General features: G+C 35.4%; 4 protein-coding genes across 6 annotated transcripts; 1 reads left to right on the top strand and 3 right to left on the bottom strand.

Annotated features, from left to right (window-relative positions):
- Positions 1-11: 11 nt before the first annotated feature.
- Positions 12-9,182, bottom strand: LOC149725823 (organic cation transporter protein-like). 3 transcript variants are annotated; one of them, XM_089891503.1, is made up of 14 exons: positions 7,927-9,178; positions 7,532-7,648; positions 7,171-7,297; positions 6,782-6,885; positions 6,137-6,354; positions 5,595-5,719; positions 4,854-4,958; positions 3,759-3,934; positions 3,395-3,477; positions 2,989-3,138; positions 2,455-2,563; positions 2,004-2,122; positions 1,132-1,264; positions 12-883 (listed from the first exon to the last, which is right to left on the bottom strand). In XM_089891503.1, the coding sequence occupies exons 1-14, from the start codon at positions 8,070-8,072 to the stop codon at positions 826-828; spliced, it is 1,770 nt and encodes a 589-aa protein (XP_089747629.1). In that variant the 5' UTR covers positions 8,073-9,178; the 3' UTR covers positions 12-825. The 3 variants fall into 3 exon arrangements, with proteins under 3 accessions (XP_089747629.1, XP_089747630.1, XP_089747631.1); XM_089891504.1 differs by having other exon boundaries at positions 6,137-6,293; positions 6,784-6,885; positions 7,927-9,177; XM_089891505.1 differs by lacking the exons at positions 2,004-2,122; positions 2,455-2,563 and having other exon boundaries at positions 7,927-9,182.
- Positions 9,183-9,487: 305 nt separating this feature from the next.
- On the bottom strand, positions 9,488-13,123 carry LOC149725822 (uncharacterized). The gene is made up of 6 exons (XM_089891524.1): positions 12,671-13,123; positions 12,088-12,291; positions 11,544-11,685; positions 11,054-11,195; positions 10,522-10,698; positions 9,488-9,681 (listed from the first exon to the last, which is right to left on the bottom strand). Exons 1-6 carry the CDS (start codon positions 12,917-12,919, stop codon positions 9,555-9,557), a joined length of 1,041 nt encoding a protein of 346 aa, XP_089747650.1. The 5' UTR covers positions 12,920-13,123; the 3' UTR covers positions 9,488-9,554.
- Positions 13,124-13,278: 155 nt separating this feature from the next.
- Positions 13,279-16,894, bottom strand: LOC149725821 (beta-1,3-galactosyltransferase 1-like). The gene is made up of 4 exons (XM_089891518.1): positions 15,304-16,894; positions 14,839-15,059; positions 14,364-14,518; positions 13,279-14,210 (listed from the first exon to the last, which is right to left on the bottom strand). Exons 1-4 carry the CDS (start codon positions 15,874-15,876, stop codon positions 14,029-14,031), a joined length of 1,131 nt encoding a protein of 376 aa, XP_089747644.1. The 5' UTR covers positions 15,877-16,894; the 3' UTR covers positions 13,279-14,028.
- A 190-nt stretch (positions 16,895-17,084) lies between these two features.
- Positions 17,085-19,872, top strand: LOC149725820 (uncharacterized). Its single transcript, XM_089891545.1, has 5 exons — positions 17,085-17,245; positions 17,331-17,414; positions 17,578-17,661; positions 18,667-18,762; positions 19,102-19,872. Exons 1-5 carry the CDS (start codon positions 17,206-17,208, stop codon positions 19,224-19,226), a joined length of 429 nt encoding a protein of 142 aa, XP_089747671.1. The 5' UTR covers positions 17,085-17,205; the 3' UTR covers positions 19,227-19,872.
- Positions 19,873-24,246: the final 4,374 nt, after the last annotated feature.

Raw genomic sequence — 24,246 nt, 5'->3', positions numbered from 1 at the left:
AGCGTTGTTAATTTCGTTATGAATGAATGAATAACTTTATTTTGTCTCGATAAACAACTACGAATGGCGGAGTAGTATAGCATATGAAAATACGGGAAGTAACGGTGAATCGACAGGCGTTATAACACGCTTATGGAAAAAACAGAAAAGTGCACTTTTGCGCACATTAAAATTATGAAACTTATAAGACACGTATTCAGGTCTTTGTCCCTAAACATATGACAGTTACACCATAACCTAAATGCATAAATACGTGCTTTATAACACAAGCCAGAAAAGCAATATTTCTAGAAATGTAAATGCAGAGAAGTCTAAAACTAACTTAACGAAGTCCCCATTCAATTACAAATAAATTGTAAAAATAGAAACAACGAAGAATAACAATGACTAAACTTCATTTGGAAAAGTTCAGCTTGGCAAACGGTCAGAATTTAGAAAGATAAAGTTTTTTGAAGAAATCGTTATTAAAATAACAGTAGCAGTTTTATTACTATTCGCACGTAAGATCATAAGCATCACAGTAAAGTAGAGGCTACAATATAATTAATATTAATAGTGTTATACACTAGAGCAGGTGGGCATAGGAATGCCTTTAGTTATATTCACAAAACTATATAGTTGTCTAACGTAATCAATCTATTTAATATTAAATCTACGATTAAGGACGTGGGATTAAAAAAACACAGTAATATAGATCTAATTCAATACTGATATTCTATATGGGTGAGGTTCTATAGTAAGGCTTGCCAAAGGACCTGGAATTCAGGCCAGAGTTATACGTAAATGGGTTTCTGATGCTTTTTCGCCAACAACGTAATTGAAGTGTCAGCAGTCAGCACTTTTTGATTCGTTTTCGAGGCATGTTTCCGCCATTAAGTTTGACCTGCACGAAACAGTTGTTAGACGACACGTTTCTGATTAAGGGTTAGACTGTGTTTTTGGTTTAGAAACAAAACTCATATAGCAGTCATCCCCGATCGTGTTTTTAATAATTAACAACGTTTTTTTAGAGTCGTAAGAAATACGAATACAGTTATATAATTCTGTAAAAATTCTTTGTTATCTACCAAATAGGTCGACATAAAAGAAAACCAGGACTACCCCAACCTACTGTAGTTGATTTTAACTTACTTTATACTTGCTGTATCCTCTTTACTGGCGTTTTTCTTTTTCCCGAAGAAATCTTCAGCTTCTTCAATAGTTTCCATCATGTTGCGGCCGTTCGTTTCAGGAAAGGTAAGACATACAAGGCCAGCCATTAGACCTAAATGTATATATATAGTAGGGTGGGGGAAGATGGGACACCTTTAGCACATAATATCCAAATATCCTGATCGTGTTTTAAACAATTTAAAACGGTCTATGGGTGTCGTCGAGATACAGTTTTATAATCCATTGAATGTTCTTTGTTTACTACCAAATGGTACGAGAAAATAGAATGAAAGGTGTCCCATCTTCTCCCACCTTACTATAGCACTTTAGGGTTAGTTGGGACACTTTGAACTCATAATATCCTGATCGTGTTTTTAACAACAGTTAATGTGTGACGCGAGGGTGCGGTTTTAACCTCAGCCATTAGACCTAAATTTATATTCTTGAATCGGTATGAATTTTGATAATTTATATATGTACGCGTAGAGACGTTCAAATGTGATGTACCATCAAGCTCAAAGTCTCAAAAGAACAAACAGTCTACGACAAAGGTAAGCGTATAATCTTGGCTATTAGACTGGAACAAGGTTTATAAAACAGAACATCCGAGTAGACTGTGCTGTAACAACTGTTGTCATACCCCACTACGCGAGGATAAGTTACATACGTGTTATAACTGCTGCCACGCAGGGATAAATAATTAAGTTGGACGTGGGGTAATTCGTAAGCGAGCAGAGGTGTATGGAACAGGACACCCGTGTTATAACGACTGTCATTGTTCCGCCACATAGATAAGTTACATTCATTCATCATACAACTATAAACTGTTACCAAATCAACATAATATCCACCTAAACAACCGAAGATCGTATTTGGAATCCATTTGTGGTAATCTTGTAAGCTGATAACAAACGGTGCAAGTATCGCACCCATTCGAGAACTGATCGCTCCCATGCCCATCCCGTTACCTCTGACATATAAAGATAGAAGGATGAGTTAAAATATTAAACTATAACAGAGCACCCGTGTATAACGACTGTCGTTGCCCGTCAAGCGAGAATATAGAAGTTACATATGTGGTAAGTTGAAAGCGGGCACAAAGTGCATGAAACAGAATACTTGTGATATAGGCTAACGACTGTCGTCCCGCCACGTGAGGATAAATAAGTTGCATACGTATAGCAACTGGCAAGTGGGCATGAGGTATATAAAACAGAACACCCGTGTTATAACGACTGTCGTAACTCGTCACTTAGGCATAAACAATTACGTTTATTCAACTATTCATATATGTGTCGTTACCTTAGTACTGTGGGGTACAGCTCAGCTGAAAATGGGTACATTACACCATAGGTGCCAGTTATACCGAAACGTCCTGCAAACGCCAACGCAAGGCACACCTTTTCCATAACTGTGGGTCAAACTTGGATTATCATCTTTTTAATATAAGAAAACCAGTATATTAATTTATGTACGTTTAAACTCTAAATTATGAAAAAATGTAACGTTATATATTATAGTGGAAAAGAAGGGACATTTCGTTCTATTTTTCCGTCCCATTTGGTAGTAAACAAAGAACATTCAAAGAAATTATAAAACCGTATCCTATCGAATTCTATAGACCGTTATTAATTGTTAAAACACGATAAGAATATTCGAATATAACGTGCTAAAGTTGTCACCCCACCCCACTATATAACGTTATATACTATAAAGAATTATAAAACCGTATTCTCTCGAATCCCATATTCCAGTGTTAATTGTTAAAACACGATCAGAATATATTACGTGCTAAAGTTGTGCCGTCTTCCTACTATATAACGTTATATATCTCACCTCCGTTGTCATCTTTAAACTGACCACCCACAACGCTAAATAGGAGACCGAACCCCCCAAATATCAACATACCGCTCATTATTGCACGGCGTCCTAATCTGTTCATCACTAAAGCACATACAAGGTACGAAAGCAGCGAAACTATGCCCACTGTGTAGAATTCAAGAAGGTTTATTAATGGAAAATCAGCTTTTTTAATGAATCAAACTTGCTTTTTCTCAGGTGGAAAACTAGTTGTTATAACACGGGTGTTCTGTTTCATACACCAGGTGCCCGCTTACAAAGTTCCGTTTGTAACTTTAGGGGTGATTAGCCTCGCATGGCGGGGCAATGACAGTCGTTATAACGAGTGTGTTATGTTTCATACATCTCGTACTCGCTTACAAACACCTTATAGTATAATTACCGAATAAATTATTGAGAAATATGTCTCCCGCCAAAGCTCCAGTATTCAAGGTTAATCCGTAAAACACAAACGAATTTGTAAACCTGAAAAGTAATTACCAGATTGAAACTAAATTCAAATTAAACCAAACAACTGCGGTTTAGGCCAGAGTTTGCACGTTAAACTAGATAAATAATGGTGTTATTTCGTTTCTGCGATCACATAGGCTGAAGTAGTTTACAAAAGCGGAAAGACAAGAAGTAACTGTAAACGACTAAAGTTATAACACGCTTATGGATTAAACATTAAAAAAAGACATGACCGTTATACTTCACAAACATTAATGTATTAAACCGTTTAATTTAGCACCAAACGAATACTTTACCAAATGTATGTAATTTTAACAGTAACGAATCGAATGGCTGGTATCCTGAACAGGTCTATCGCAGAGTAAGTTTTTGATGGTTTATTTTCCTGAGGTTTGTCGTCATCAACCGTTGCTGCAGTCCAGTCTTCATCTGTCAGTGTTACTCCGTTCATTCTGGCCATTCTCAAAGTTGTCTGAAGTATGAGGTATTTTAATTAATGTTTTCGAACGTATGGTATTTGAATGTTACGTTTATGCCTAAATGAAGTGACGAAAATAATTATGCCCGGCGAAACTAAAATGATCGTTCAGGTGACGCGATGTGAAAATGCTGCCAAAAAACACATGTTAAAAACATATAGTACGGTGGGGATAGATGGGACACCTTTTCTGTTTAGTTTTCTCTTTTCATTTGGTAGTAAACAAAGAACATTCGATGAATTATAAAACGTATCTTCATGACTCCCAAAGACTGTTGTTAATTGTTTAAAACACGATCAGGCTATTTGGATATATTGTGCTAAAGGTGTCTCATCTTCCCCCCACGCTACTATATTTTAATTGGATTATAAGATAAGATAGATAGAAAAAATGTTTAATTTCTTCATCGTTACGTTAACAATAATATACATGGCTGGGCCAACGTTGGACTGGACGGTTTTTTATTACTTAAGGTAGCTGTAATTTCGTTCGTTTTTGGTCTAGATACGTGACAGTGTGGTTAAACGGAGCTTTTGCCTTTAGACCACAGGTTATACAGGCCCGCCGCCGCTACAAAACACTAAACAACTTATACCTGTTGGTTCATTATATGAATTGCCCACGAAGTAACATACATGGTAAATCGTAAGCTGGCACGAAGTGTTAAACCCGTGTGATAACGACTGTCGTTTTCCGGCCACGCGAGAATAAAGTAAGTTAAATTTATTCATTTATATATGAATTACCCGAATTGCTAATCGTACAGAAAGATACATCTCCCACAATGGTTCATACGTGGTAACTATAGTATAAGCGGGCACGAGGTGTATGAAAAACAACACCCGTGTTATAACAACTGTCACCGCCCCGCCATGTAAGGATAAACAGTTACATTCATTTATACAGTTATACCTTGATGGCAGCTTTGTCCTTTCCATTTGTAAATTGCCATCTGGGCGACTCGGGAATAACGAGAGCAATTATAAGATATGGCGCACTTAAAATTGTTGCCACGCCCTGTGAAAGATAGAGTTATAATATATGTTAACGTCAATATATAGTATAGGGTGGGGGAGATCGGACACCTTTTATTCTATTTTCTCGCCCAATTTGGTAGCAAACAAAGAACATTTAAAACATTACAAAACCGTATTCTCACGACTTTAATAAACCGTTGCTAACTGTTTAAAATCCGATCAGGATGTTTGAATATTTGCCGCTAAAAAGGTCCCGGTTTCCCAACCCTACTATACGTTATACCGTTTATGCATGTATAACGCTTTACTGTGGGAACCTCAGATTGTTTAGGCTCACAACGCATTTAGATAGCCGAGACAAGTATTGTAGGAGTATATAATACCTTATTTTTCAATTCGTTGGAACAGATTACCATTGGACTTTGCCCTACGACTGCTGTACCGCTATTAGTGTATGGGAAAATGCGTTGATCTAAGTTTTTTTACCATCAAAATTCACTTTATAGAAGTACTTTATTCGTTCATATTGCATGCAGACAGAGATTTTCGGGTTTCATTTGTTTACTTACCACGTACGTGTACAGTTTTAATGTGATGATTTTGATCTAAGAGCAAAACTCAGCTAAACTATAGTCTGTGTTTTTCAGGAGCAAATAATACACCATACATTACATACCATAATTTCATGCCAGTCCCGCCATATAAAAGCCAATGCTGACAGATTCATATATCCGCACGTAAATATGCCTTGGTACATCAAACCAAAAGCTCCAACCCATTTTTGGGGAACAATTTCTATCACTGAAACATTGAATATTGTTTTTATTATTTTCACCTATAAACGCGTTAAATGTAACTTAGAATTAGCTCAACTTTCTGTGGTATACATATAACTATATATACCAACTTTTTCTCAAAACTTATACACGTTTTATGTCTATGATATACATCTCAATTCTCACCCTTTTACAGTAGCGCTTAGAGTTTAACTTTACAAAACAGTAACCCATAGTAGACTTAGATAAGATTTAATACGTTTTCATTTCATTTTTTTTGTACATATTGCAGTAAACAAAGAACATTCAAAGAATCATAAAACCATATCTTCACGACTCTCACAGACCGTTGTTTATTGTTTAAAACTCGATCGGGATATTCGGATATCATGTGCTAAAGGTGTCCCGTCTTCCCCCACCCTACTATATATGTTAATCTTACCGTAAACGAAACTGCCAATAGATGCCCCTGCTAGAAAAAGAGCGGTGCCCGTTCTAAAAACGGTGTACATCTCAACAGTTGTGCTAAACGTAACACCAACCATGCAACCAAGTGTGCCAATAAATGTCGCTATAATGGTGGGTTTACGTCCAAACCGTGGAAAGATATGCATTATAACTGGATGTTGAACATGAGGTGTATGAATACACCATGTGTGTCTGGTGTATAAAAAGACACCCATGTTATAACTCGACAGTGAGCATGAGGTGTATGAAATACACTATGTGTGTCTGGTGTATAAGAAGGCACCCATGTTATAACTTGACAGTAAGCATGGGGTGTAAGAATACACCCATGCCACAATTCAACCGCAGGAATCCGGGGCATCATACAAATAGATCATGTGTGTTTAAACAATAGATAGATAATGTCCCGTGAACTGACCCTTGTCCCTATACCACATACGTCACAGTGTTTGCTACCATGGTTCGCAAACACCGTATTAAAACAGATAAACCACATAAGCAGAATTGCCAACCGTCTTATGCTTACTGTCGAGTCTTTTTATACACCAGCCACACATGGTATATTCACATTGATACACTATAATATGCTGATTACCAAATTATATTAACGCATAATTACCGATCAGCAGTGCTTCCAAATAAAAAAGATCCGACTAGCATCCCTATGTAATAGAAAGACGTGGATAATGCATTCAAATATTTTCGGTCACATACAAGGTTGAACTGTAATGAAAATTATTAGGGGCAACACTGACAGCTGTATATATAATACTGTGGGGTAAGATGGAAACCGTTAGCACATAATATCCAATATTTCGTAATCGTGTTTTTAACAATTAACAACGCTCTTTTAGATACGTAAGGATGCGGTTATATAATTCTGTAAATATTCTTTGTTTACTACCAAATGCAACGTAGAAAAGAGAATAAAAACATGCACTATCTTACTCAGCCTAATAAACCATCTAACCCCAGCCTATTGTACCATCTTACCCCACTCAACTATACCTCAGTAATAATGGTCTTTGTGAATAGTGAATCGTCATAATGATATCCTTTATCGCATGCGATGCTGGGGTAAGATTTATTGACACAACTCAAGTCCCCAGTGCATGTGCTCAAGTTGTACCCGTACCTGCGTCACGTTTGATGACGTCATGTTTAATTACGTTACCTTTGATGACGTCATGTTTAATTACGTCACCTTTGATGTCGTCATAACTTATTACGTTATAGTTTATTACGTTACGTTTGATAACATTTTAATTTCATGCGCCATAAATGATTGCGTCACGTTTAATTACGTCACGATTGATTACGTCATTACTTTTTACGTGTTGAAGATAAGCAAACACAGTAAGGTACGAACCGAACACAAGTATCGTATTGCTGTGTACCATCATCGTATGATGTCGTGTAATTCAATATGTCCTGCTCTGTTAAGTTTGGATAAGCTGTAGCGTTGTCTAATGGTGGTACGTTGCATCTGTATAAAAGCATGAATATCAGTTTATCACCCCTTTCCCACCAAGTTACATATGTGGTAACTCGTGAGCGGGCACGAGGTGTATGCAACATTCATTCATTCATGCATTTATTTAAGATTAAAGTAATTAAATTACTAAAAAATGTGAATAGCAAAAACGTCAGTCGTTGAACGCGTATACCTCATATATATCGTATTATAGTCATTTTCCTGCCATATCCATTTCTTTACGGAATTCATTACAGTTGACTTGCGCCATGCATTATAGTTGTTCTTACCTTTTGTTTGGAATGTACGCGATAAACACAGTTGATATCGAGTTAGCTCCTTTGCTGATGTTGTAATACGATACCAGGAAGAATAGAATCAACTGGGACGGCCCTATACCACCGAACTTGTCCAGTATATGGCTAAACTGGATCATTCTGGTTTAAACTGGCTTGATTCCCTATATAACCTATATGGAGAGTTAACCCGCTATAAATACGAAGGTTAATGCGTTTTAACTTAGATGAGTAACCCACGTAACCTCAGCTGCTTGCTATAAACTGCTAATTTTCAGCGCTATCGATTTTGTTTTTCTCGCTTCTGCGAAAGTTATGGCAAAGTTTACTGTAGAGTTAAAGTCGCTAGAGGTGACAATAAAATTTAAAGAACCGATATCTGCCATTTGAATATAAGCAGATATTACGAGTCTATTTTATCCTATTATTAACGACTGTTGTTTTGCTACCATTCCTCGTTAAAGTCAATATACACTCCAGCTAGCATACACGGCTATTCACACTATAAACTGCAGCAACATTAAACGTCGCATGCTGTACTGTCCCAAGTACCCCTTACTTTATTACTGATGTTTACCGCCTTACTCTGCGCTGCGCTTACCTAAAACTGAATCAAGTAACTTTGCAATAATTTTAAACCAACAAAGCTACATATGCGTTGACTCATAAGCAAGCACGAGGTGTATGAAACAGAACATCTGTGTTATAACGACTGTTGTTTTTCAGCCACGCGAGGATACATTATACATTCATTCAAAACACCTTATGTTAGAGTAATATGTAAACATGAACGCGCCAAACTACAACTCTAATTGCCTTGCCTTGCATAAGTACTGCTACGGTACTCGAGTCTACACGATACGTTGTTATGTTCTATTAAAAAGATGCCAACGTGGCTATACCTTTGTTTGCTTCCTAACCATATGGACGTCACTGCAACGTGATATCCAGACACGCTTCACTGCTCATGTAAGCGCAATTATAAACGTAGGAAATCTAAACTTGTATTTGAACGGTTTACTTTATATATAATAGGATGGGGGAAGATGGGACACCTTTTCATTCTATTTTCTCGTACATTTTGGTAGTAAACAAAGAACAATCAAAGAATTATAAAATCATATCCTTACGACTCCCATAGCCTGCTTTTAATTATTTAAAATACGATCTCGACAATTGGATATTATAAAGTAATGGGATCCCATCTCCCCCCTTCCCCCTACTATATGACTTTTTACCCTTAGCATGTTTTTACCAATGGTCGTTTTGCTTCGACTTTCCTTCTACGAAAACAGAGTACAATATCTCGTACATTTTGGTAGTAAACAAAGAACAATCAAAGAATTATAAAATCATATCCTTACGACTCCCATAGCCTGCTTTTAATTATTTAAAATACGATCTCGACAATTGGATATTATAAAGTAATGGGATCCCATCTCCCCCCTTCCCCCTACTATATGACTTTTTACCCTTAGCATGTTTTTACCAATGGTCGTTTTGCTTCGACTTTCCTTCTACGAAAACAGAGTACAATAACAAACTCATGACAATCTTACATTAACGATTTACCAATTTATTATTTACATTTCTGTACAATTTTTATACCGCACATCGAAATCTTATACGTCATCCATGTGTGACGTTACAACCACAGATTTTAGAGAACTCCTGTTTTGTGGTTGGTTGGAGTCGTCGGTTATTTGGTAATGTCCACAAGTCAGAATGTTGGCGGCTCTTTTCATTGTACTGTGGTGTATAACAGAATAGATTAAATATAAATAGTTACTACAAGGCAGATTATAAATACTGCGTACAGGTAAATCGGTATACAGTAGTGTGGGGGAATATGGGACACCATTAACACATAACCACCAAATATCCTGATCGTGTTTTAAACAATTAACAACGGTCTATGGGAGTCGTGAGGATACGGTTTCGTAATTCTTTGAATGTTTTTTGTTTACTACCAAATGGGACGAGAAAATAAAATGAAACGGTGTCCCATCTTCTCCCCAACCCCACCATATATACCACATGTAAAACACATACATGTACAACACCTATCTATGATACTAATAATGTATATGGGACTTTTACAACCCTAATAGTATAGCTTTATATAGTAAAGATCCAAGTCATGTTAGGTCCCAATATCCGTACGTATTTCCACAGGCCTATTACACTGATTACTGCGCCACCAAAAGCGCAGGCGCTTGAAACGCAGCGTCTGATTTGGTGGCCATGCTAAACTACCTTCAGAAGGATTTGACTTCAGCAGTGCTCCGTCAGTTACAAGTATTAGTAGAGTGTCAAATAGCAGAGTATGTGTAAACGGTATGGAAGTGTTTAGTCAGTTATAACGGGCAAGTCTTAATAATTAGGGTAACATGAATTTACTGACGGCTATACAATGCATAAACACCAGCATCCGTAAGTAATATGGACGTATGTTGTATTTTGGTTGTTGTCCGTAAACGTCCGCGTGTCAATTAGTGTTACCCTATGCTCTTACGGTTACTAATGCACTGTTGATATAAAACTGGAAGCATACACCTTTAGCACGATTTATTTTTACCTATCGTTTACCTTGTAAAAGTACTGAAGCAAAACAACATGCATAGCAGGTTGAACAGAAGATCGGTCTTAGGGAATAGGTGAACGTATATTTCAGGCAGTGATGAAGCTGTTAGTTTAATAGCCACCATAGCCATGCAGTCGGTGCCAACACACACGATGGCGAAGCAAAGGCATCTGAACGCTGTCCTGCGGGTGAAGAAAAAGGTTGGTGGTTAGCTTATTATTTATAGCAAAATGGAATATGTTTTTAATTTTTTTCTTGACCCATTTGGTAGAAACAAGGAACATTCAAAGAATTAAATACCCGTTTTCTTGCGGTTCTAAAAGCGCGTGTTAATTTCGACACACGATCAGCTATATTTGGATATTGTGTGCTTCGCAGTGCGATATTTCACGCATCGCACTGGATTAAACCGAAACAATCTCAAATCGGCACCCTCCTAATAATGTCTTCCATAGCAAGCCGCCTCGGTTAACTTCACAATGGTGGTGCCTCGCCCATATAGAATAGTGTATAGATATATGTCCCTCGGTCGTTTACCTTAACGTTTCGTTTCCGCCAGTAGCTGACTTGTTCGCCTTTTTGTGTAAACGCAGTGTTGCATAAAATAGAAACACGTAAAAAATTTGCGTTGCAATGGTCGTAGCCATCATTACTATGGGGAACACTGCCGAAGAATTTTCTGTAAAATAATTATGTATTCTGCTGTTGCTGTTAGAAATAACAGAAATAAATTGTTCTCTGTTAAAAAGTATTTTTTTATTATTCTAACGTTTACTCTGCCATACAGCGAGACATTATTACACGTCATAGTAAGCAGGCAAGTGTAAGATGGTTCATGTTTTTATCTATTTTATTGTCGCGTTTAGTAGTAAACAAAAAATAATTACAGAATTATATAACCGTATCCTCACGACTTTAAAAGAGCGTTGTTATTTGTTGAAACACAATTAGAAAATATGGGATATGTGCTAACGTATCCATCTTACCCCACAGTACTATACTTATATATGTATATACAAAACCTTACTTGCATGGTAGCATTCTCCGTTTCGGTAATTCCCCCCTATACCGGCCATCCCCCATATTATAATAAGGGGTATGACGTATGCCAGCACTGTTAGCAGAAGCGACAACTTACTTAATATCGGCAGCCATCTTGGTAGAACATTCTGAACAAAAAAAATAACATTAAATTCTGATCGATTTAAATAGATATTTGTTTGCAATAATAGATTTAGAGTGATGTATACGTTTCTAATTCGCATAAATAGAAATATAGTTGGTTGAGGTAAGGTCATTGTTTTTTTCAATTTTACCATTTCATTTGGTAGTAAACAAAGAATATTTACAAAATTATATACCTGTATCCTGCTATGTCTAAAACAGCACTGTTAATGGTTAAAAACACGTTTAGGAAATATGGGATATTTAAACGCTACATTCTCGAGTCGCGCGGTAGCCCTCTCATATATTTCTGTAAATACTCTTTGTTTACTACCAAATAGATCAAGAAAAGGGAATAATAAAAATATGCCAACAGCACCCTACCCTACTTGTACTTTATATATTACCCTTAATACTGGAGACGAATGAAGGTAATACTGTCGTGCCCATAAATATATGTACACCGACGTCATTGCGGTTGAATACGTAGTGCTTCCAGTAACACGTAGCATAAGCGAACACACCATGTCGTCGTAGGTAATGGGCACGAGAAGTCGTACCAGGAAAATCGAAGAGTCGCAAATTATGATAAAGTTGGAAACTAGGAAACTCTGTAAAATATTAGTTCTATTAAAATTTTGAGGCTTTTTTTAGAACTGATATTTTGACGTATTATTTTTTTGTAATTAAGTTTAATCTGCAATATAGGGCGAGACATCACTATAGGCTTCGCTGTTAAGTGTCTTGTTTAACGACACATATACCCAATATGGAAGCAGCATAAATACCAATTTATGTCATGTGTTATGTATACCATTAAAATAAAATGCCTACATTAAACCAGGTCTAGTGCTACAAAAACGTAACGAACAAAAATTAAGTTAAAACCAATTGTATAATAAAAGACATATATTTTGCCCAAATGGCTAATCCTTCTCTTATTCACACATGTCCTTTATCTCCTACCTCAAATATTAAACCGGTACTTACTTTTTTCAACGGCGACAAGTTCTTTAAAAACTTTAGAATTCGATGTCTTTCGTTCCTCTTCGGGCCGTGTTCATTATCCCACGATACTTTTAATACGAACAGTAGCACCATCATTTCGAGTGCAACTATCACCGATATTACTGCTATAAGGGGCGCTGGACCTTGCTGTGGTTGCTTTCTTGTGTAGTTTTTAGAACCGTCGAGCGTTATCGATAATTGTTGATCCGTGTAGTTATTTACAAAAGACATTTTTCTCCAATTTTGTTCTATACAACAGCGCTTTTCAATTTCAAGTTCCTATTTTGTCTTGCGATGACTCAAAATGCGCCTATTATGGTATAGTGTTTTTACAAAACAGAGTTTTCTAATTTTTAAGTAACTATTTTGACCGACAATAACTCAAAATGCGCCTACAATTCGCTTTAGCACATAAATACGGCAGAATTTTCAAATTTCCAATTAACTTCTTTCAACAAATTTTCTAAACTGCGCTGCTATGATACGCCTTTATAAGTAGAATAACTCAGCGGACAGACTATATCTGTATATCTTATTATTCCCCATTAATGATGGATGCTTGGGATCCACGTCAAGATGTAATTGCACCGTTATCAATGTATGTATATTTAATATTTAATGCTATCTAAGTACTGTGAGAACGCGTAAAAACTAAGTCTTTTTTCCGTACTGAAACTTATGGACAGAAAAACATATAGTATGGGTGAGGGTGCAGATGGGACATCTTTATCACATAATATCCAACTATTTTGATCGTGTGTTAAACAATTAACAGCGGTCTATGGGAGTCGTGAGGGTACGGTTTTATAATTCTTTGAGTGTTCTTTGTTTACTACCAAATGGGATGAGAACATAGGATGAAAAAGTGTTCCATTAACCCCCCACCCTACTATACCATTTAGAACACAGTATTAGTAAATAGTAACGTGTCACAAGTTACATATCAGTATGCTGTGGTTCCACTTTCTGTTCTGCTTTTTGAAACAAACGGTTTTGGCACGGTAAAAATAGAAAGTGCGCCAAGGATACACACTATATTTTTAAACAATATAAGTTAACTGTCGAACTAAATATTTAAGTTGAGTATAGCACGTTGATTCAAATAACTCCAATCTCATTAGAAATTAGGCTTAATGAAGAAGAATACATTAAATAGTACTGCGGGGTAAGATGGATACCGTTAACACTTAATAAATCGTGTTTTTTTTTTAAATTAACAACGCTATTTTAGAGTCGTGAGGATATGGTTATATAATTCTGTAAATATTCTTTGTTTGCTACCAAATGGGACGATAAAAGCGAATGAAAACATGGACCATCTTACCCCAACCTACCATACATTATTTCACAGTAGTCAAATTCTTGGACCATGTTTCCCATTGTTCAAACATAGCTTTCTTTCCTTCTTTCTTTTCCATCTTACCGGTATGTAATGTTAGTAAACGAAGTTTCTCGACTTTATGGCTTTTCCAGATTCTCTTTATATTCGACTCCCCTTGTCCCAATTTCTCTCGCAGAATACCTGTGACGTAGTTTATTGTGACGTATAGTATCGTGGGGAAAATGGGACACTTTTGGCCCATAATATCCCAAATGGCACGTCGCAGGACCTTATACCCATATTGAATACATTCACGTTATATAATTTGCACAGCATTAAAACCAATACTGTTACCTGTTATCAAAACGTCTTCTACGTAAAAATCGGCATAGTCAGTTACAGTAGATAAACATGTGAGGGAACGAATTATTTCAAATGAAAGAGTCCACATGGCTCCCATGCAGTATGTGGGAAAGTTTGAAGCTGAGTATAAGTCCATAGACATCTGCCTGTATAAAGGAATAAATAAATGTTATTTATTGTGAGGCCGGACAACGACAGTCGTTATAACACGGGTGATCTGATTCATACACCTTGTGCCAGCTTACGAGTTAATACATATGTAACTTTGTGGTTATTTTTAGTGGATTTTTTTAGAGAGTACTGTGGGGGAAGATGGAACACCTCTAGCGCATGATATTTAAATATCCTGATCGTGTTTTAAACAATTAACAACGGTCTATGGAAGTCGTGGGGATACGGTTTTATAATTCTTTAAATGTTCTTTGTTTAATACCAAATAGGACGAGAAAAAGGAACTCATACTCACCATTTAGAGGAGTTATTACGATACGGTTTTGCTCCTGCTTCGTATTTGTATCCACAGTATACCGTGTTATGGTCGTCCAAGCTATCTTTAACACTGCCTTTATCCTTTTTAGTAAATATGTTATGTAATAATGGTATATTGATGACGCAATCGTCGTCTGTGACGGAATAGAAGCGGGATGTGACGTTTTCTTCAACGATCCAACGTAGTGAAGATAGTACCTGATTAGTATAAAAAGAAAGGTTTTAAACACAGCAGTTGTTTTATACCAAACACTTCACTGAAACTTTTCACTGAAAAAAAACTCTCCATACACAAAAACATTCACCCACAAAGTTACATACGTGGTAACTCGTAAGCGAGTACGAGGTGTATAAAACAGAACGCCTGTGTTATAAGGATACTGTTATATACTTATGTTATTACATATATTTTTGTTTTTTTAATAAGTAATTACTATAATACCTTTGTAGGTAATGCGTTATACGCGTCCACAAAATCGCACTGTAGTACATCCCCATACTTCCCATTTTCAACTGTGAGATTCGTTTGCACGCCGTCGTCAGATGGCGCTAGACCCACCATAAAAATCACTTTAAAAATCTTCCCTCGAAATTGTTGAATGCCACCCCATGTTTTCCTAATTATATTCCGATATTCAAAGTTCTTTGGTGCCGTCTTGACTAAAAGTGTCATCCAGGGTGTTTCTTTATCAATTTTGGGTCTTAAAACTTTCCCACACTTATAACCTTCGTCCATGCGGTTTCTGTTGCGTAAATATCGTTCTGGTAGCCTTTGAAATCCATCTTTTCTATCATACGTCTTAGGACTTGGTAGTTTTTGAATTATCTCGGCACATTGCTCTTTAAAACTTGAACTGCTATCACATACGTTATAACTACGTAACGTATCAGGTAGTTTCTCTGCGCTTAATGTTTCTAATGGTGTATTATAAATCCAGTCGGTGCGTAAAGTAATTCCACACGCGGTTGTTAAAATCAACACAAAGAAACCTCTCCTGATATAAGTCAAATCCATAATTGCAGCGTTTTAGTAATTCTTGTCTGACTACAATCATTGCCCCGGGCAGTCGGAGAAAAGTTCTGCACATATTCTGCTTTGTGGCAGAGTAAAAAGCGGGCATTTATAGCACAGAGGATATGAGTTCAAGGCTCATCGCCGCTACCATTGTGTGCATATGTGTCCTTGGGCAAGACACTTTAACTGCAATTGCTCCAATTCAGCAGTGGTCCCTTTTTTGTTTAAATACGTTAAAAAAACAGCTATACATTAAAATTTCGAGAAATATGTGCTACAACTCTACAGTTTGCACATTCAATAAGGGTTTGACATCTGATGACGTCATCAAGACGTCACATTGACATTTGATGACGTGTTCACCCCAGCATTGGAGTTCAAACATAAACAAACTGATCTATCCACCGTCGGCGTCTCCACAGCAGCTGCAATTCTACAGGCGTGGCTTTAATCCTGACTTTAAATCGTCTCCAGCTGCCGTTGGTCAATTCAGATGTTTTTTCTCAACATTAATCTATGTTTTCATTAATTTATTTTGACCCTAATATTTTGTACCCCGTTTAAAGCATAGAATTTGTGCGTTTTTATCGCTATTGCTAAGGTTTTTAAGCAAATCGTATTTCTTGTTTTTTTTTGTTTTTAGAACATTAATTTCGTGTCCGTAGACGTGAAGGTATTATAAACGTTTTGTACTACTACGTTTTAATGCATAAGTTTTGGGCATTTTTATTGGTGCTGCAAAATTGAAGAACATTTTGTCGATAGTGTTTACTTTTACTTATTAAAAACCTGAACTTTCGCCTTCGTAAAGGTATTTAAATGTTTTGTCACGTTTTTAAAAATGAATTTCTTTAGTATCCAGTGTGATTTTTACTGATTTTTAATTACTTATGTGTATGTTAGCTACTTCGTCCTATTTGGCTAAGTAACGTTATTTCCGTTACTATTTATATAAAATATTACTCCCCGAGCCGCTATGACGTCAATATCGTGACGTCAGGTCACCCCCCAATGACCCGCAACCTCGATACCAAAAAAGAAAAAGGCGTTTGGAACTAGGTTTCAAGCCATGCATAAGAGTTTTCAGTATATAGGTGTGTTTCAAAGACGATAGGTCATGCTGAAATTTCTTTTATTCTGCGCAGTTTCACGCTTTTTATTATGAAAAGATTATTTCTATTCCAATTTCGTAGTTCACTAAACTTAAATGGCCATGCTTCTAAAGGTGTACGGATTTTTCTTATTATTTAAACGTATTTTTTCGGCTTTAGGTGTTAAATTAATTGTTTAATTAAAACCTTTGGTAATACCTCACGAGTTAAAAAGAAAATGAATTCTTTTATAGGAATTACACTGGTTTTGTTTATTGGTAAGTTTTTGCACTTATATGGGTAAAAAGTGTTTTAACAGGCGTTTATACTGCTAAACATGTTAAATAACTCTGCTTTTTTTAGGCGTTGTTGCATCGCAAAACTGCACTGACGATCACTGGGGAGAAGACTGTATGAATGCTTGTGGAAACTGCTATGTTTTGGTTTGTAAGTATTTTTTTAGTATTTTAAATATTTTAAGAGTGTTCTTCTCATTTTCTTAAACAATTAAAATTATTCGAATTTTTGTTTTAAGACCACTTTTTGCTAATTTTTTGGGGATTTTGTTTTAATATAAGCATTTGCTCGTTCTGATCTTAATTTTTTACAGCTAACCAACCAAAATGTGATCCTATAACCGGAAAATGTGCAAATGGTTGCACAGGAGGATATACTGGAGTCAATTGTGAGAAAGGTATGTCGAAAAATATCCAGTTTTCTAGGCTATACTGTGACGTCAGGTTATATTAATGTTTCACACAATATGGTATAGATGCCTGTTTTGTGTTATTGCTGCATGAAAACAGTTTTATTACAGCAATACTGTAATTTTTGGGGACAAAATTTCCTACAAAGTCAAAAATTATCGGGGTCAAAATAGTTTAAATTGATATATTATGTTTATGTTTTGGTAGTGGTTTCAATTTCCGGCAAACTTTTACAATTGTTGCGTTGTCACGTCTAGATGAAAGAAATGTTACACTCGATTTAAAAACAATGTTTAATTTAGAAATTTGTACGTTCATATGAATTGAAGTGTATGATACTGGTGAATGCTAAAGCTTTGTCGCCATGTTTATACTAAACTTAGAAACGCGTTGCCGCCTGAATTACTTTGCTATAAAGGCTGCTTTTTAATTTCAATATGAAAGATTAATTTCAGAGCTCAAGTTTGCCAAATTTGTTTTATAAAGCTACACTACAAAATTTGTTTACATTTTTTTGATTTTTGAAAGATTAGGTTTCATTATCAGAATTTATAAAACCTTCTAGAACTAAATTTTGTTACTTGTACATATTTACAGACTGATCAGACAGTTAATTTGAACCTCCTTAATAAGTGTTAAGTTATTTAGTGTAGAGTTATTCAAAGTATTTATTTATAAAGCTGGTTAGGCTAATAAAACATAGCACATACAGAATTTGAATGCAACCCAGTTTCACTCATATAATTTACTTTTAATTTGTACAGAAATGTGAAAACTGTCATCAAACGTTTTGTTGGTACAGCACTTGGTTTTTATTAGAAACTTTTACTTAAGTGGTTTTGTCTATGTAACGACTGTAATTCTGCTGCTAGTTCTCTTCTCTTGGTTGTATTAGCCAAATCTTCGCTACTGTTATTCAAAGTGATAAATAAAAACCTGTGCCATGCTATGTGACTACAGTACATTTGTAGCTAAATTACTTTATTTTTTAGCTAACTGTGTCCAAGACTGTGGGCCCGGATTATGCGTAGCCGAGAATTATTGCGCCAACTGTGGTGACATTTCTCTGGTTTCGCCAAACTGCGAAGGTAGGTCCATATTAATTCTGTTTTGTAATCTTTCACTTACAAGCTTTAGGTTTGAAAAAATGGTTTAAACTTTTACTGTTTACTGTTTAGTAGAAAGGTATTAGTTCGTGGTCTTTTAAAACGGTTTAAAACAAATCCAATTCTTGAATATTTTGGACTGCATACTCTACCAAAAGGTTTTAGTGCATAATCTGATATGAGATTTTCTATCCCTTGTAAGTTACTAAAAGTCTGTTCTTGACCTGGCGAAATTTAAACTGGTATCGGGCCTATTTAAAACATGTGTAATTGGGCGTGTTACTGTGTTATTTTAGTGTCTAAACACAAGTCGATCCTTAGATATCCGCCTACGTGGTTTGTTGGGTTCCCTTATGGCTTTTGGTGTCATTGCTGTTTCTGTCACTCTTTGTGGGTTTGGCTCCATCTGGTGGAAGCGTCGAATGGATCCATCCGTCACCCTTTAAGTTAACTTATGCATGCACAGGAGTTGATGTTTTAAAATAATTTTAAACCCCAAACAAACAGGACTTTTTATGAAATGATGCTTTTACTTCAATTAAAAACAGCCCAAGTTTTTTTAAGAAAAATAGTTTTTGAAGCTAAACTAAAACAGCATTTCTTTCTTCAAAATATCCAACTTTTAAAAATTTCTATTTTTAATTAGAATGTTTTGTCATTATGAACTTAAATGTTACAGTTTGCAAATAAGACAGTAATGTTCTGTTACTTCTACTACCAGGCATAATGTAATTATTCTTGCAACACTTTTCTGCTATGAAAACGTAGTGTATTTCCGATGTTTCGTTTTTCCAACGTTTTCGTCGAAAAATACACTATGTTTTTCATACCAGATGGGTTTTTAAAAGACTAATAGTTATTTATAAGATGCTGATAACAGCCAGTAATGTAAATCTTCAATCCAAAGTGTATTGAACAATTATTTTAATAATGTATTTGTGTTGTTTAACCGAAATTTGATAGCAACTAACTTTGTACAATTTCATATACATTTGGTGCTGCCAGATATGTAAATGCATGTATAACTGCTTAAAGGTACTTAGTAATTAATGAATAAACTGGATCAATTGTAATAAATGAGCAACTGAAAAAGATTTATAATTTCTTACAGTAAAGTTATAATACAGTAATAGGCATAGGGCCAATTTTCAAGTTATAGTTAAATAAAACTTTTTCCACAACCCCTAAACATGAAGACAATTGTGTTATATATATGGACTGTAATGTTTGAAACTGACCAAAAGCCCATGTTTTATAAACCTAAACCCCCTGATCACTAACAAAAGTTATTACAGTACTTTCAAAATACAAGACTATATTTCAGTTAAAAGTTAACTTGTATATTTCTATATAACAAATTTAGCTTTTGCATATACAGATTTTAGTATTTTAACACAGGGTAGCTAAGGGTGCAGAAATTTCTGTAAAATAGGGATACTAGAAACCTAATCAGTAAAGCCAGAAGCAGGTCTTATAGTGGGGTGTATTCTGCTTCTTAGTAATAACCTTTATTCGTTGTAGTTAGCATGCGAAGGTCGTTGTTTAACAAGATTGCTTATCAAATATTTACCAAGTTACTCAATCTCGTGTTCCAGGTATCCTAGTGCCTGAAAGCGTAGCTGTGTTACGTGATAATTATAATAATCGCAATACTGGGAATATGTATAGCGTTTATCATCTTCTAAGTTCACTGTTGTAGCAGTGGGGCAAAATGGGACACCTTTTCATTCTATTTCTCCTGTTTATACATAATCGTAGTCCAAAACTTAAATATGTAAGGCGTTTTTCAAGTTAATGTTATAAATTCACCGTTGTAGTAACGTGGGGAAGGATGGGACACCTTTTCAATCTATTTTCTGGTCCTATTTGGCAGTAAACAAATAACATTCAAAAAGTTGTGTTTATTGTGTACGTTGTTAATTGTTTTAAACAGGAAATATTTAAATCCGTGCCTAATTCAAACGAAAAATAGCTTGGTTTTCAAGTAAATTTTTTTTAATGCTTTTGACATTGTATTATTTATGTCCATTGTACTATATTGCTACCTTTATGCGCGCCCGGCGCATATTGCTGTCGTATCATTAACATTTATGACCCTTTTTGTACTGGCCAATTATTAACTATAAGGGACGAGGTGCACAATCAATAATGCAAAGCATATTGCTCGGTAAAGGCATTGTACGTCGTTGTGTGTATATAGCCATTGGGCAAGGCGGCTTATTCCCTATTTATACAAGACTGGCTTTAGAAATCGGTATATAGTGTGTACGGTTTGGTCCTGATTTATATATCTTTTTGGCTGAAACTTTAACTTACATAACTATGTATTATCTCTTCGAATACGTTAGCGAACATCGTTTTCATTCATTCATTCATTCATTCATTCATTCATTCATTCATTCATTCATTCATTCATTCATTCATTCATTCATTCATATAATTGCATAGAGCCATAGACAGTGGAAAATCCGTAGTCACATATGTCGTTTACGTCACAACGAAACGTCATCACCGTTGCTACGCATTGATCGTTCTATATTAGAAAGCTGACCTTAATACGGGGGAGCAATCTGTTATAAAGACTGTTAATGTCAACCGAATGCTAGACTCTGGATTACGGCGTCCATTGAAGGCATAGGATTGAAATCTAAAATCATTTTTTTAAAACACAAATGATTTTCTATTGAGATTATATATAATAGGATGGGGGAAGATGGGACTCATTTTTATTCCTTTTTCCATGCCATTCGGTAGTAAACAAAAAACGTTCAAAGAATAAAACTTTATCCTCACGACTCCCACAGACCGTTGTTAATTGTTTAAAACACGATCTGGATATTTGGATATTACGTTTTAAAGTGTCCCATATTACCCCTATATACTTTGTGTTTTTAAACAGTAACAATAAACCACATTTTCGAATAATATTTCAACACCATTGGTCACATATAAAATAACTTGTCATAAGACAGAACCTAACAATAACAGACATCACCCCACGAGACTAATCCACCATATTTCCAAATACATTGATTTCGTTTTAATGGCTTTTCGATCCATACTGCTATAGCGCAATCCGTTACAATCAATATTTTTAATCAATCAAATTGAGTGGTGGACCTCTTCTATTACGTTCTGTTGTTGTTTTATCGAACAAAGACAAATTGGAATTCAATGTTATAGTTTAGCGTTTTAGTGTCCAGATTCTAATCGATAGTTTAAAGTACATGTAATAAATTGCTGCATGTTATATACCTACACCTCATGCTTCTTGTCGAGTTATAACATGGGTGTCTTCTTATACACCAGACACACATGTTGTATTCATACACCTCATGCTTCTTGTCGAGTTATAACATGGGTGTCTTCTTATACACCAGACACATATGTTGTATTTATGCATCTCATGCTTCTTGTCGAGTTATAACATGGGTGTCTTCTTATACACCAGACACCCATGGTTTATTCATACACCTCATTCTCACTGTCGAGTTATATTAAGGTGCCTAAAGCCAGGTATACTGCTATGAGAAAAAGATTTTTTAAATTTGTGACATAATTAAGATAATTAAATAGTATTTTGCTATGTTCTAGACCTTAATTGTGTATACCAATTTGTAGAATACTGTTACAGTACACTATCATCGATGTTGGGATTATTTTAGTGTAAATTTTACAGTTAATACAACTAAAAAGTGAGAAAACAACCGATTTACCTACTCGGCAGCATACTCAAGTGGAATTTAATTTAAAAAATATCTCCGCTAGTTGGGGCTGTGGAGCTATTTTTTGTTTTGGAGCGTTATATTCATGCTATTTTTAACGTTATTTGCTGCTATACTTTTGTCTTTTGCGCTTTGATAAATGTTAATTTGGGATATTAATTGGCAGTGTGTAGCATTGTGGAGTGTTTTTTTATGTTTTACGTTTAATACCAAACGCTTTAAAGTTATCATTTATGTATTAAATGGTCATATATGTCAAAATTGTATTGGTAACAAATCGTTATTAGCGTAACCTATACTGTAGGCTAGCTTACCCATGCTGCGTTTTTAGAACGTAAAGTGCTTGCTTTTACGTAGTGGCTACGAAATACTGTTTTGGTGACACATTAACGTTACATCAGAAAATGCACGGGTAGTTGAAAACTGATATACATGGTGTAAGATTGCAGGCGTATGATTTAATATGAACGATGTACATAGAAATTGAAACACTCAAATGCATAACACATAACGTAATCTATTTGTCTCTTCGGACGCAGTAGCGAATATCAGGTAAAATTATACAAAGAAGAGAAGGAAATTGGCAGCAAAACGACAGTCGTTATACACATACACAGGTAAAGAGTACTTGAATAAAAGTACAGATAAAAACCATAAAAAAAACGAGGTATGTACAGTTTATAAATAAATATATTTTTACATAGTTTTACAATGGTGCCTTTTTAGCCTTTTGTATTATTGTTTACACAACGTAAGTACTCTTATGTACTTCCACTTAAAAAGCACTTATAGCTATATGGGTATTGAGCAACCATTGCGTCATGATGGCAAGGCCATTTAAATAGCTTATGTCAGCCATGTTTTATTTAGATATGTTAATTTATAACCGAGTGAGTACAGTATACAGACCGTGTAAATGTACGGTAGCGTTTCGTAATCGATACGGTTGGGGGCAAAAGCATACAGTATTCAGAAAATGTGTAAAATGTACGGATAGGCTAAAAATAATGTTTTTTTACGCTTAAGCTGTCTGAAAGGTTCATAGCGTTAAAGAATTCCCCGCTAAAATATGCGTTAGCAACGCAGTTTTTAGTTTTCGCCTCTTTAAGGCATATATAAGAGGTTAAGGTAAGATGGTTAATGTTTTTATTTTATTGTCACGTTTTGGTAGTATACAAAGAATATTTACAAAATTTATAATAGTATCCTTACGACTGGCGTTGTTAATTGATAAAAAACGATTAGGAAATATTGGATATTATGTGTTAACGGTATCCATTTTACCCGACAGTACAATATATATAGGTATATTTCAAAGTTTACAAATAAAAGTGACGCGCCCAAAAAATTATTACGTAAGTTAAAAGCTTAGGTGAGTAATAGTAGTCCTTATTACGTAGCATGATGTCACGATACGACCACGCGGCGAACGCATGACCAGAACATTTATTTAATTTGTTTTGCAATTTTAATAGCTCTACGTTCGAAAAAATGTCAAATTTTAATTAGGATTTAGGTTAAGGTTATACTGAGGCAGTATTACCTTGTAAACTCATTCCTGTAAGCGTGCTTACGTTTCTAACTAACTTGCCTAAAGCGTGCTGCATGACACAGCATAAAGAAGCCGGTCACGTACACATTACGGGGTGGGAAAATAGTATAATTCAAACTTGAATTTTTACCTTTTAAAACCTTAAAAAGTAACAAAAAGTTGATCAGTTTTGTATAAAATTGTATAAGC

The sequence above is a fragment of the Ciona robusta genome, chromosome 13, assembly GCF_009617815.1.
Source record: "Ciona robusta chromosome 13, ASM961781v2".
NCBI classification, from domain to species: Eukaryota; Metazoa; Chordata; class Ascidiacea; order Phlebobranchia; family Cionidae; genus Ciona; species Ciona robusta.
The sequence above is the reverse complement of the archived record's forward strand: the minus strand, read 5'-3'. Positions and strand labels throughout refer to the sequence as shown.